Source organism: Sus scrofa, chromosome Y, assembly GCF_054392235.1.
Source record: "Sus scrofa isolate SSC_HxYL_T2T_F1_AM1 chromosome Y, Sscrofa_HxYL_maternal_Yorkshire_Landrace_v2.0, whole genome shotgun sequence".
Lineage (NCBI taxonomy): Eukaryota > Metazoa > Chordata > Mammalia > Artiodactyla > Suidae > Sus > Sus scrofa.
This window is the reverse complement of record NC_139402.1, coordinates 7,419,719-7,432,331: the sequence shown is the minus strand read 5'-3', so window position 1 is coordinate 7,432,331 and position 12,613 is coordinate 7,419,719. Positions and strand designations below refer to the sequence as shown.

Below are 12,613 nucleotides of genomic sequence, written 5' to 3'. Positions count from 1 at the left end.
AGCCAAGACATGGAAACAACCTAAATGTCCATCAACAGATGAATGGATAAAGATGTGCTACATATATACAATGGAATATTCCTCAGCCATGAAAAGGACAAAATAATGCCATTTGTAGCAACATGGATGCAACCAGAGAGTCTCATACTAAGTGAAGGAGGTCAGACAGAGAAAGACAAATGCCATATGATATCATTTATATGTGGCGTCTAAAATGTGACACAAAGGAACCTGTCTACAAAACAGAAACAGACTCACAGACATAGAGAACAGACTTGTGGCTGCCAAGGGGGAGAGGGAGGGAGTGGGATGGACGGGGAGTTTGGGGTTCGTAGATGCCAACTATGGCCTTTAGGATGAGTACACAGCAAAGCCTTACTGTACAGCACAGGGAACTCTGTCTGTCTCCTGGGATAGACTCTGATGGAGAAGAATATAAAAAATGAATTATATATGTGTATAACTGAGACACTTTGCTGTTTAGCAGAAATTGGCACAACATTGTAAATCGACTATATTTTAATAATTGAAGGAAAGAAGTGAACATTAATACAACCATTGAGAGATGAATAAAAAGATCACCAGCGTGGCCTGGACGTCAGCACATCTTCACCTCCAGAAACGCTGACTTGCAACGTTGTGTGTGAAAACCAGCTGGCCTCTGGTTGGTGGGCACTCGGTTGGTTTGCAGGGAGAAGAGGTGAGGCGTCGGTGTGAACACCAGAAACTAAATCCTGGAGGACCTTGCCTTCCTAGACCTGTTGTCCCTGGTACACAGGCTGCCGGGCCATCCACAGCCAGTGTTTGCATCCAGAGGCCTGAGATGCAAACACTGGCACGTCCCACGTCCTGCCTGGGCAGTTGTGACGTGGCGGCAGCCCCGGAACCTCAGCCGTCCATCAGCTCTTTTGGCAACGAGGAGTCTGGTCCATCCCAGGTCCAGGAGTTACTGGGGCTCCCCTGGTGTGGAACGTCACTCCCACGTGTGGGCGGAGGCATCTGTCCCCCACTGATCCTGCTGTGCTTACGCCTGCCTCTTCCGTAGCGAAGCCTAAAGGCAGGCAGAACGTGCTGTGCTCCTGCCCTTCTAGGCATCTGCGGAGTTACATCATCCCCACCCCAGAAACATTTGTTTCCTTTCCCCAAACCACAGGCAGTAGCGCTCTAAGACATCAGATGGCGGTTCTCCGTCTGCGAAAGTGCTGATTGAAAATCACGCTCAGCGCCCTGTACCCGCTGTGGGAGTGTGATTGGGCGGCCGTGACACCATGCCACACGCTCTGCAGCCTTAACCGCAGGCATGCAGATCCTTGCACCTCTGGAGGCTGGCAGGGCAACCTGAGGGTCCTGGCAGCTTCTGCTTCTGCTGAGGGTGGTTGTCCTCATGTGGGCTTTCCTCTGACCTCGAAGGGAGGGGCAGAAAGAGTCACTTCCCTCTTCCTCCTCTTGTAGCGACACCGGCGGGGCCTCCCTTGGGACCCATTTCACCTGAAACCGTTCTAGGGACCCCGTACACGGGGCGTTAGGGTTTAGCATTTGGATCTTGGGGAACACAGTTCAGCCCATAGTGTCCAGGTGGATGTATTAGTCATGTAGGGGATAATCTTCCAGGCCACTGTCATCATAGTTTAGCTCTCAACACGGGACAGTGACAGGGCTTTTGGAGGGCACCTGCCTTTCATGAGTGTCATGCGGAAGGCGGAGGAAACAGATGTGATCATACACATTCCTTGAATACAGAGAGGAAGTAGGAAGAGGAAAAGAGGTTTCTAGATGACCATCTAGAAACTATTAACACTGGTTTTATGAATCTTTAAAATGCTTGGTGCCTTTGAGAGCTTTGCTGGGTTTTCCGGTGGTTTCTGACAAATTAGTGGACACAGAATCTATGTTATTAAAAGAGAAAATGAGAAAAAGGGGTTTGAACTGTCTTGAAGTCCTTTGCTCAGCAGTTAATTTACATGCATACACGTTAATACGGACACTAAGAGTACCTCAGAGCATAGTTTTCACGAATAAAATGACAGAATTCCTTAGGAAGCTTCCCACCCATGTCTGCCGGCTTGTTAAATCCTACGTGTCTTCAAAGACTTTCCTCATGAGGAAAAGGAATCCATTTAGTGGCATGATTCATTTGTGTATCTAGCCTGCTACTCCAGAGGATTGGGTTATGAATATGTTTATGTCAGTACTGGCTTTATTCTCTTATTTTCAGATGAAATTCAATAAGACAGGTAGCTCTGCAGTGTGCAAGGAATACTGAGCTCACCATCCAACGGGATTAAGTAGCACACCACAGCACACAGCTGGGATCTACTTTACCTAGAGATAGGTGGGTGGGTAGGTAGGTAGATAGATTGGGAGGGAGGGATGCTTGGATGGATGGATGGATGCTTGGATGGATGCTTGGATAAATGGATGTATATATGGATGGATGATGGATGGATGATGGATGGATGGATGTGTAGATGAATGGGTGCACGATGGATGGATAGGTGATGGGTGCACGATGGATGAATAGATGAATGGTGGGTGTATATGTATATTAGTGGCTGGATGAACAGATGGATGAATAGGTGCTTGAATGGTTGGGTGGATGCATGAGAGGATATATGGATGGATAGTGGATGGATGGATGGGTGAATAGATGCTTGGATGGATGGATGAGAGGCTATTTGGATGGATGGATGGATGGATGGATGGATGAGTGCTGGATGGACGGTGGATGGATGATCGATGGATAGTGGATGGATGGATGGGTGATAGATGTTGGATGAGTGGATGCATGGATGAAAAGATGCAGGATATAAACAAACATACCAATTAACCGCAACATGCATGCAAACTTCAGTCATTTTGACAACAGTGCTTAAACTTTAAGGAAACATGTGATGAAGAGTATACACATTCAGTATCACAATGTCCTGGCACTTGTTCGTAGGTAATTCACTGTCTAACAAAGAACATGGAGTCAAATAAAACTTAAACCTTAGATAGGCACACTGTTGATCAAAAATTGATCAAAAATTTAAGACCTCAAAGATTGTATGTCTCACAGGGTGAAAACTGAACTTGATATTACAAAATTAACATGTAGAATCAAATCCACTGTAAAAAATGATATGACGACACTTTCAACTTAAAAGTAGCAGTTTAATTGACAGTTTTTTAGTGATTAGATTTGGATCATGCCTGGCTTTATATATAATGAACAATTATGAATGCTGCTTTAGGAGGTGCTTAAATTTGCCAGGTCCTCTGAGAGTCTTGAAACTAAACCAGAGGGACTTCATCTAGTTCTGTGTTTTGCTGAGCAAAACGAAAAGCCTTATTCCCTAGAGACGACACAGTCCCACATAAAAAGTTTACTACTTCCAGAAAAGTGTGCAACTTAAAATGGACACTTTGTAATCATTTCAAACTTACAATTAAGGAGGTTCCCATTGTGGTGCAGTAGAAACACTGCAGCAGAAACGTATCTGACTAGTAACTATGAGGTTTGATCCTTGGCCTCACTCTGTTAAGGATCCGGAATTGCCTTGACCTGGGGTGTAGGTTGCAGACGTGGCTCGGATCCTGCATTGCCATAGCTGTGGCTGTGGTGTAGGCCAGCAGCTATAGCTCCAGTTCGACCCCTCGCCTGGGCTCACCCCCAGCCACCTCCACTCACGTGCAGCCGCCTCCAGCTCACACCAGCCACACCCACGTGGGCCCAGCCTCCTCCACTCACCCATGACATGGGTAGGCCCCTCCTCTCTGTACCTGGTCCTCCCACAGTGGCCTCAGAGCCAGGCTGTCACAAAGCAGGCTCTCTTTCCCTCTGCCAGAACACCTTCCGCCTCAGAAGCTTGGAATCCCCTTTGCCGCAGTGTCCAGTGTATCGTCCTTCAAGCTCCCGTGGCTTCCCAAGGATTTCTCTAATCCCCTCCACTCCTGTCCTCTGCACCACCATCAGACAAGATTCTGTTACGTGCAACTTCGTCCTTATCAAACGGACCATCTTAGTTATACGATACTCATCTTTAAAGTCTTCTAAGTCTGCGGTGGTTCCGACGAGCAGCCCAGGTGAAGGTCGTGGACGTGGCCTCCTTGCAGGCACGGCTGAGCCAAGCATCTCCAGAGAAGTGGGCTCAGCACCTCCAGGTGCAAAGCCCCTGCAGTGCTTCACTTCACCTCCCCAGCAGTTGGAAATGTCATTCTTTATGAAGGTAACCCCTCAAGCTACAGTTTAATTAAGCTCCTCTGCTTTCCTGGAGATGGAATTCAGATATAGCTTAGCCCTCACTTGGAAACGTGAAAAGAAAAACACTGGGTTCTGGAGACCTGGGTGCAGAGCGTTCCTCAATTCTGTCACCCACATGCTAGGGCGACCTTCAGCTCACCTCTGAGTTTCCTTGGCTCAGGTGCCTCGCCCGAGACAGGAGAAGGCAGGGCTGGCCGCCGTCCTCCAGCTACGGCTGCTTGCTCGGACTCCTGCACACGGCACTTCCGCCATCTCCCCCGAATTCAGCAGGCGCGCCTCAGGTGCCCGGTCTTTGCCTGGCATCCTGAGGAGGTGGGTTTCATGCCGCGTGCGGCCTGGTTAGGCCAATCACAAGCCGTGAGAAGAACATCCCTAAGCAACACCTGGCTCCCAGTCCTGGACATATATCCTATAGGACCTGCTACGTGGGCCACACTCCAAAAGTCTCTGCTTTCCTCAAAGGGGGCATGAAACATTCGTAGCCATGCCCGTCCACAGAGTCTCGGGGCACCGATGAGATGCGGGTGGAGAGGGGGAACGCGCAGTCTGCACCCCTGACCCCTCCACCGGCCCGCAAGCCCCCGAACGCCCTTTCCTTAGACGAACGTTTCTTTCTGCAGCGACCGACGGCACGTCCCTAACTCATCTTTTGCAAGTAGGTATGCGTGAGTTTAAGGTCAAGTGCTAGCGGTCAGTGCCAAGTGAGAAGGGCGGGCTGGTCACTAAGGGAATGAAGTATTTAAGAGGAAGACGAGGCAAAGGGCAACACCTGTCAGCTGTGTGCGGCTGATGGCACCCGCACGGAAATGACCTCGTACTTGCAAGAAAAAAGCACACCGCCTGCTTTTGTCTGTGGACGATGTGAGCCATATTGTTCTAGCTTATGTCTTTCAGTGGTTTCATAGCGTTATGACCCTCGAGTCCTGTGATGAACAGGCAGAGTCTTTCCGGGTGATTCACAGATTTATTCTTGGGTGGCAGTAGCTACACAGCCCGTCTGGTAAACATTCACACAACGTCCAGGTTTCTGGGCTGTGGGTTCCCTTCTCCTGTCAGTGGCCGGTAGAAGCTCATTAGGTCTTGGGAATCAAGGCACAGAATAACAAGCACATCAAAGCCTTCTGAGGCATTTTTACAGCTGCTTCGAAGAAGGGAAATCCCTCCAACTCCAGGCGCTGTCTAATGACTAAGAATCCCATCCCGTCCTTGTGCAGCTGGCGCTGGGGTTGGCCGCCTGGACCCCGTGCTGGTGCTGGTTCCCGGCACGATTCACATCGTGGGCCTGTTTTCTGTCCTGCATTTGGCTGCTCTGTTTAACTTGTGGGTGGACAAGGCCTGGGCAGAGTTTGCTGTAAACTGCACACCCCCACCCCACCCATTTGTTGCGTTTTTCCACCACATTCTCAGCACATATCCTCCAGTGCAGCCGCCAGTTCTCTGCCCAAACTCAAGTTCCTATGCCCAATGCACAGTGAGGCCGTCCAATACTGGAACGTCGGGGGGGTTGGAGCAGAGAATGGCTTCTTGCAGGGCTATGCAAGGAGATTGGTGACTTGTGCCCATAAAACCCTTGAAGTCACCGAAGGGTTTCAGCAAAGCATTTTCACAGGCCAGGTGAGAGGGGTGCGTGGTTGGTTGCTGCAGACTTGTTGGTGCTGGAATCCTTTGTTCTCCTGTCTGTCCAGGGAGGTCAAGTCAGGATGTTTTTTTAAACCTCCAACAAGAAAAGCTATTCTCTGTTCTGCAACATTGTATCTTTATATGAATGGAAAAGTTACACCCTTAAACCTCAGAGTCTAGCCAATGGGCTCTCCTGTTTATTTCAAACTCCAGGCGACATTCTGAAGTGGGAGCAAAAGCAGTGGAATACAAAGGGGCAAGTAAAAGAAAAGAAAAGAGTCAGATGTGTTCCTCCTGGTTACACTTCACTTTTAAAAACTGCAGATTCTTGGTGTTCCCATCCTGGCTCAGCGAAACGAATCCAACTAGTATCCCTGGCCTCGTTCAGTGGGTTAAGGATCCAGCATTGCTTCGAGCAGTGGTGTAGGTTGCAGATGCATCTCAGATCCAGTGTTGCTGTGGCTGTGGCATAGGTCGGCAGCTACAGCTCTGATTCGACCCCTAGCCTGGGAACCTCCATAGGTTGTGGGTGTGGCCCTAAAAAGCCAAACAAAAACAAAAACAAAAAAAAAACCCCAAAACAAAAATCCCACCTTCAGATCCTTTTCACACTGCTCCAGTTCTTGTTGGCTGATGGGGAGAGTCCAGGTGGCACCCATGGAAGTGTTTTTAAGAGCTGGGAAGGGAGAAGGCTGGGTGAGAGCAGGCAGAAGAAAGGCCTTGTAAGTGCTCCTGACACCGTGGATTCAATCAGAGTTTCTCTTACTGTTTTGACTGTATTTACAACCTAGACGGAGCTCCCTGCTGACCTTTCAGAGCAGCCAGCATCCCAAGTGGCTCGGGGCAAGCTCCCCGACCAGCCTGCCTCGATTTCCCCGGAGTCCTTTTTGAGGGTCGGGGCTGGCTTCCTCCCTCACAGGCGTGGCCGCAGTGCAGTGGCCTCTGTCTGCACGAGCCTCACAGCCCTCCTCCCCCTTGTCGTCGAGACCGGCCTCCGTGACGTCTGCCGTGCTCTGCCGCGTGCATCCTAAGCATTGCTTTCCACGTCTCAGTGTGACATGGGGTGAGGCATTCCCACTCTCCATGGGGACAAATGAAGAACGCAAACCAGAAACCGAGAACCTGTGTACACCTGCAGAAGCAGCGCAGCTTTCACAGACGGGGTGTGGCCGGTCCGCTCCCCGTGTGGTGGCTTTCCTCGCCAGTCCTTTGGTTTCCTGGGACGTAAATGGCATGTGGACAGAGCGTGTGGCCCCCTCCGCTGTACTTCCTGCAGCTGACACGGCATGTGGACGGGCCTGTCGGGCGTGGACCGGCTGCCCACTGTTCTCGGGTGAGGATCGAGGTCCTGGGCTGTGTTTTGCGTGGTGTCTCCACTTTGTCCTCCCCCCTGTCCACGTGCGCCTCGGGAGGAGCCTCACACAAATACAGAGTAAAAGCTGCTGCATGCCTCGAGCCAGGCACTGTCACCCTGGGAAGCGACAAAATCTCTTCCTCAGCCCGCACCGGAAGTGCACAGGTGGACCGCACAAAGCCTCAGAATCCTCAGGAATCTCAAGAACGAAATGTCACTTGACATTTCAGCGTCTGTCCAGAGTCCCAGTTAAAAAACAACAGGGACCCTTGGGAAACGATCAGGTCATAACTTTCAAAAGGCAGAGGCAGACATACCAACCCCAGAGAGTCTCTGAATCCAATAAGTAGGAAACCGCTGCCGGACGGTCTCAGTGGGGTTATTTGCCCGGCCCCACCCTGAGAGGGGCACCATCGTCCCACAGGAGCTTGAGAAGAGCCAGGGGGGCTGCAGAAGGCCTGCGGAAGGCAGGGGGCCAGGACTGTCCCGTTCAGCACTGTGCCCCGGGTACCAGCCCACTCTGTCCAGGTACCTAATAGCTGGCCTGTTGTCATGACGACTGCTACCTCACTCGTCCTCTCTCAGCCCTGGAATAAGTTGGCTTATGATTCGCTCCGTCCTGGCAGGGAGGGAAGGAAAGAAGTCATTGATCCTGCTCCAGGAGAGACACTGGTAAGAGTGTAAGTGTGTGTGTGTGTGTGTGTGTGTGTGTGTGTGTGTGTGTGTTTTCCACTGACCTCAAGGCATCTGAAGATGCAGACCTTCTAGTAGGAGGCGGCTGGCATCCAGGAGCCCTTGCTGTCCCCAGCACATGGGGCTGAGGCCATGCTGGCTGATGACCTAAGGGGGAGGTTACCACAATCACACATGCAGTGGGGGACTGGGTGGAGAGAGAGGCACCCTCAGAGTCCAACCTGGGTGACCCCCCAGCGTCCCCAGGGCATGCGCACAGGACAGCATCTTGGCAGGGATGGGAGGAGCCCTCTTTGCAGATGTCAGGCCCCTGCCAATTCCTACCAGAAAAGAATAGAGCTGCTTTCAGACTCTGGAATTCCAGGAGCCGAGGGAACCTTTCTCATTGCTGTCTTGCTAAGATGACCAGCCCGTTCGCCTGGGTGGACTGCACCCTCTCTGGAGCGAGCCCAGATGTGAGCCTGCCATCGCCATGGTGACAGGATGGCACGTGGAGGAGCTCCGTGATGCATACAGGGCACCCCTCCCCCCCTTAGAGGTGGGGTCCGAGTGAGCCCAAGAGATATGCACCTGCTCCAACATCTTTGTGCTCAGGGGCGTTGGGTGCGTGACTGGCACACCCCGAGGGGGCTGCATTCCTCCGTGAAACACTCTCACCATTTAATTTCCAAACCGCAGTACCGAAAGGTTTCCCGCTCTGAAGTCACTGTACGTCTAGAGAGCATGTGGTCCTTTTTTTTTTCTTTCCCCTCACAATTTCCTCTCCTGCTCGGCATGGTCCATTATTGACTGAACAGCTTATGATTCAAATGAAATAAAATTATAAATCGAGAATCCGGCCTCTCCATGGCTGCCTCACGTGTCGATAGTGCTTCAGGGCGGTGGTGGAACTCTCCCCTGTAAAGTAACGGGGTGCCCCCCCCCCGCCCCGGTGCCCCGTGTAAGGGCCAGCGCCGGCTCCCCAGCAAGCATAACTGGCACAGCGCCCCCTGCCGTTCTGGCCCACGCATTGCGCCGAGCCGTGTCCCGTGCTGACGCAGCCCAGGCTCGCCGCGTGGTCACAGAGGCCGTCTCAACCCTCTCTTTCTTCCTCACCCCACAGTGCCTGGTCTTTGAAGATGCCCCCAACGGGGTGGAGGCGGCCCTCGCAGCCGGGATGCAGGTGGTCATGGTTCCCGATGGAAACCTGGACCGAGCCCTGACCACCAAGGCCACCCTGGTGCTGGACTCTCTGCAGGACTTCCAGCCCGAGCTGTTTGGCCTGCCGCCCTACGAGTGAGAGGCTCCCCTCGCCCACGCGTGCGGCCCACGCTGCCCGGGAAGAGGGCAGAGGGAAGCCCAGCTCCCAGTTCTTCAGCCTGTGAAGCCTTCTCGTCCCACAGGGGCCTGGCACATGCTCTGAACGGGTGATGCCGTGTTCCTTGGCAGAAAGCAGAGGAGGGACAGCCCAGAGCAGAGATGGAAATTGTCACTTGAAGAATCATAGAGTATTTGACTAATTTGAGTTCTCTTTTTTTCTTTGATGTTCTCAACTACGGCTGGAAAATGTATATGCTTTTATGTATATGTATGTGTGTCCATATGTATTTATATACACTGTATACTGTATCCCCTCCCTCTCCTTCAGGTTTCATCTTCACACACAATAGCAGCTAATAAAAGGAAGGGAGAAATTGTATTTGGTTTGTAATCCAAGTAGGAAACCTACATTGTGGAGGGGTTTTTAATAAATTGGTCTCCTGTCAGCAGGTGGTGATTTCTTGATGTGCCCTGCAAACCTCAGTGGACCTCCGTCTGCTCAGAGACCAGCTCTGACTAAAGTGTGTCGTCCTCGTTTCCTTAGTGTGGACGTACCTGTAGTGTACGTCCTATATCCAGGTGCAGGTCCACGTTTTCTACCTCAGAGATGGTACGTCCCTCCTTTCAGAACATTTATTTTTCTTTCTTTCTTTCTTTCTTTTTTTTTTTTTTTTTTTGCTTTTTAGGGCCACACCTGCAGCATATGGAGGTTCCCAGGCTAGGGGTCCAATCGGAGCTACAGCTGCCAGCCTACGTCCCAGCCATAGCCACGCCCGATCCGAGGTGCATCTGTGACCTACACCACAGCTCACGGCAACGCCGGATCCTTTGAGCGAGGCCAGGGGCCAAACCCGCAACCTCATGGCTTCTAGTCAGATTCATCTCCACTGCGCCACAATGGGAACTCCAATTTATTTTTCTAATCCATTCTCGGAGGCAAATAGAATAGGATTTCAGAGTGCATCCTGGGTACTACCTAGAGCCATTGCCCATTTTTGGAAGTTTATTGGGTATCCCATTTGGGGGGTTCACCTCTTCAATGGATTTACTCAGCCTTTTTGTGGTGGCAAGCTTGTGAGAGGCATCTAAAGTCACGGGTGTCCCTGCTGGTGCTGCCTCCCAGAGGTTCTCTACCTCTGATGGTTCTAGAGCTAACTTTCAACGCCCTAAGTCTTAGAAAAAAAATGATCAGAATGTATCTGATTGTTGGGTCGAATGATTGTGCATGATTGCCTCTGGCTATCGACCAGGGTTGCATCATTTCAGCCAGTTTGTTTCACTGTTCTTGATTGCCTGTATGTGCGTCTTTTCTTTGCATTCTTCTTCGGATCAGCTGTAACATCTTACTGGTTCCCTCACCAGTTAATTTAATGGAATAAAAGGTTTGACACTTGTTCACATGACATGCGTGTGCGAGTATCATTTTACTTTTTAAGCCATTGTTACTGGGGTATAGCTGACTTACAGTGTTGGGTTAGTTTCAGGTGTCTAGCAAAGTTAATCAGTTATAAACACATCCATTCTTTTTCAGATTCTTCTCCCATATAGGTTATTACAGAATATGGAGTAGATTTCCCTCTGCTCTACAGTAGGTACTTGTCTTTTATCTGGTTTATATATAGTACTGTATATATGTTAATCCCAACCTCCTAGTTCATCCCTCCCCTCCACACTTCTCCATTGGTAACCAAGTTTGATTTTGAAATCTGTGAGTCTGTTTCTGTTCTGTAAATACGTTCATTTGTACCATATTTTAGATTCCACCTAGACCTCATATGCTAATGGCCTTTCTCTGACTTACTTAGTGTGATAATCTCTAGGCCCATTTGTGTTGCATTTGTGTTGCAAACGGCATTATTTCATCCTTTTTTATGGCTGAGTAATATTCCATTGTATATACTATGTACCACATCTTCTTTATTCATTCCTCTGTGGATGGACGTTTAGGTTGTTTCCATGTCTTGGCTATTGTGAATAGTGCTGCTATAAGCATAGCATGCATGTATCTTTTTTGGGTTATAGTTTTGTCTGGATGCTTACCCAGGAGTGGGATTGCAGGATCCTATGGTGGTTCTACATTTAGTTTTCTGAGGAACCTCCATACTGTTCTCTCTAGTGGTTGCACCAATTTACATTCCCACCAACAGTGAAGGAGGGTTCCCTTTTCTACACGCCCTCTCTAGCATTTATTTTACCTTTTTGAAAAAAATGATCCTCTAACAAAGATAAAATATAAGTGGGACTTATTGACTTAAAAGACTAAAACAGTACTCATGCTATAAAATGCCATTTACATATATTTTTAAAAATTCTCATTAAAGTATAGTTGATTTACGTTATGTTACTTTCAGGAGTACAGCAATGTAATTCTGTACACTCATATACACACATATATATTCTTTTTCAGATTTTTTTCCTTTATACATTATTATAAGATGTTGAATATAGTTCCCCGTGCTGGACAGTAGGTCCTTGTTTGTCTGTTTGCTTTTCTTTTTTTTTGGTGTGTGTGAAAGCATAGTCATAAATGGGGATACCTCTTTTTTTTTATTTTTGACTATCATTTTTTCCATTATAGCTGGTTTCGAGTGTTCTGTCAATTTTCTACTGTACAACAAGGTGACTCAGTCACACATACATACATTCTTTTTCTCACATTATCCTCCATCATGCTCCGTCATAAGTGACCAGATATAGTTCCCAGTGCTATACAGCAGGATCTCATTGCTTATCCATTCCAAAGGCAATAGTTTGTATCTATTAACCCCAAGCTCCCAATCTGTCCCACTCTCTCCCCCTCCCTCTTGGCAACCACAAGTCTATTCTCCAAGTCCATGATTTTCTTTTCTGTGTGAAGGTTCATTTGTGCTGTATATTCCAATTATAGAATATATGTATTGTTCCTCATATAAGTGATATCCTATGGTATTTGTCTTTTTCTTTCTGACTTACTTCACTCAGTGTGTGGGTCTGTAGTTCCATACATGTTGCTGCACATGGCATTATTTTTAGTTCTTTTTTATGGCTGAGTAGTAGTCCCTTGTGTATATATACCACATCTTCCTAATCCAGTCATCTCTCGATGGACATTGGGTTGTTTCCATGTCTTGGCTATTGGGAATAGTGCTGCAATGAACGTGTGGGTACATGCGTCTTTTTCAGGGAAAGTTTTGTCTGGATATATGCCCCAGAGTGGGATTGCTGGGTCATATGGTAGTTCTATGCATAGTTTTCTAAGGTCCCTCCATACTGTTCTCCACAGTAGTTGTACCAATGGACACTCCCCGTCCATTTTCTGTATGATGAGCTTTCACGTATTTTAAGTGAACCAGCCTGCCTTTCCACACAGCAAATGAAGCTCTGGGTGAAATGGTCATGTACCTGACTTGGTCTCCTCTTCTCCT

At 49.0% G+C, this 12,613-nt stretch overlaps 1 protein-coding gene across 50 annotated transcripts in view; it reads left to right on the top strand.

The window, feature by feature from the left end:
- The window catches only part of LOC106506881 (pseudouridine-5'-phosphatase-like), a 744,469-nt gene that overhangs the window by 67,398 nt on the left and 664,458 nt on the right, over window positions 1-12,613 (top strand). Inside the window, exon 4 of one of the 50 annotated variants that reach the window (XM_085008997.1) lies at window positions 9,013-10,612. The exons of the other annotated variants lie outside the window; for them this stretch is intronic. Within the exon in view, the coding sequence (XP_084865123.1) occupies window positions 9,013-9,189 (177 nt within the window). The 3' untranslated portion in view covers window positions 9,190-10,612. Of the gene's footprint in view, window positions 1-9,012; window positions 10,613-12,613 lie in introns of those variants that run through there. 50 annotated transcript variants of the gene reach the window in all.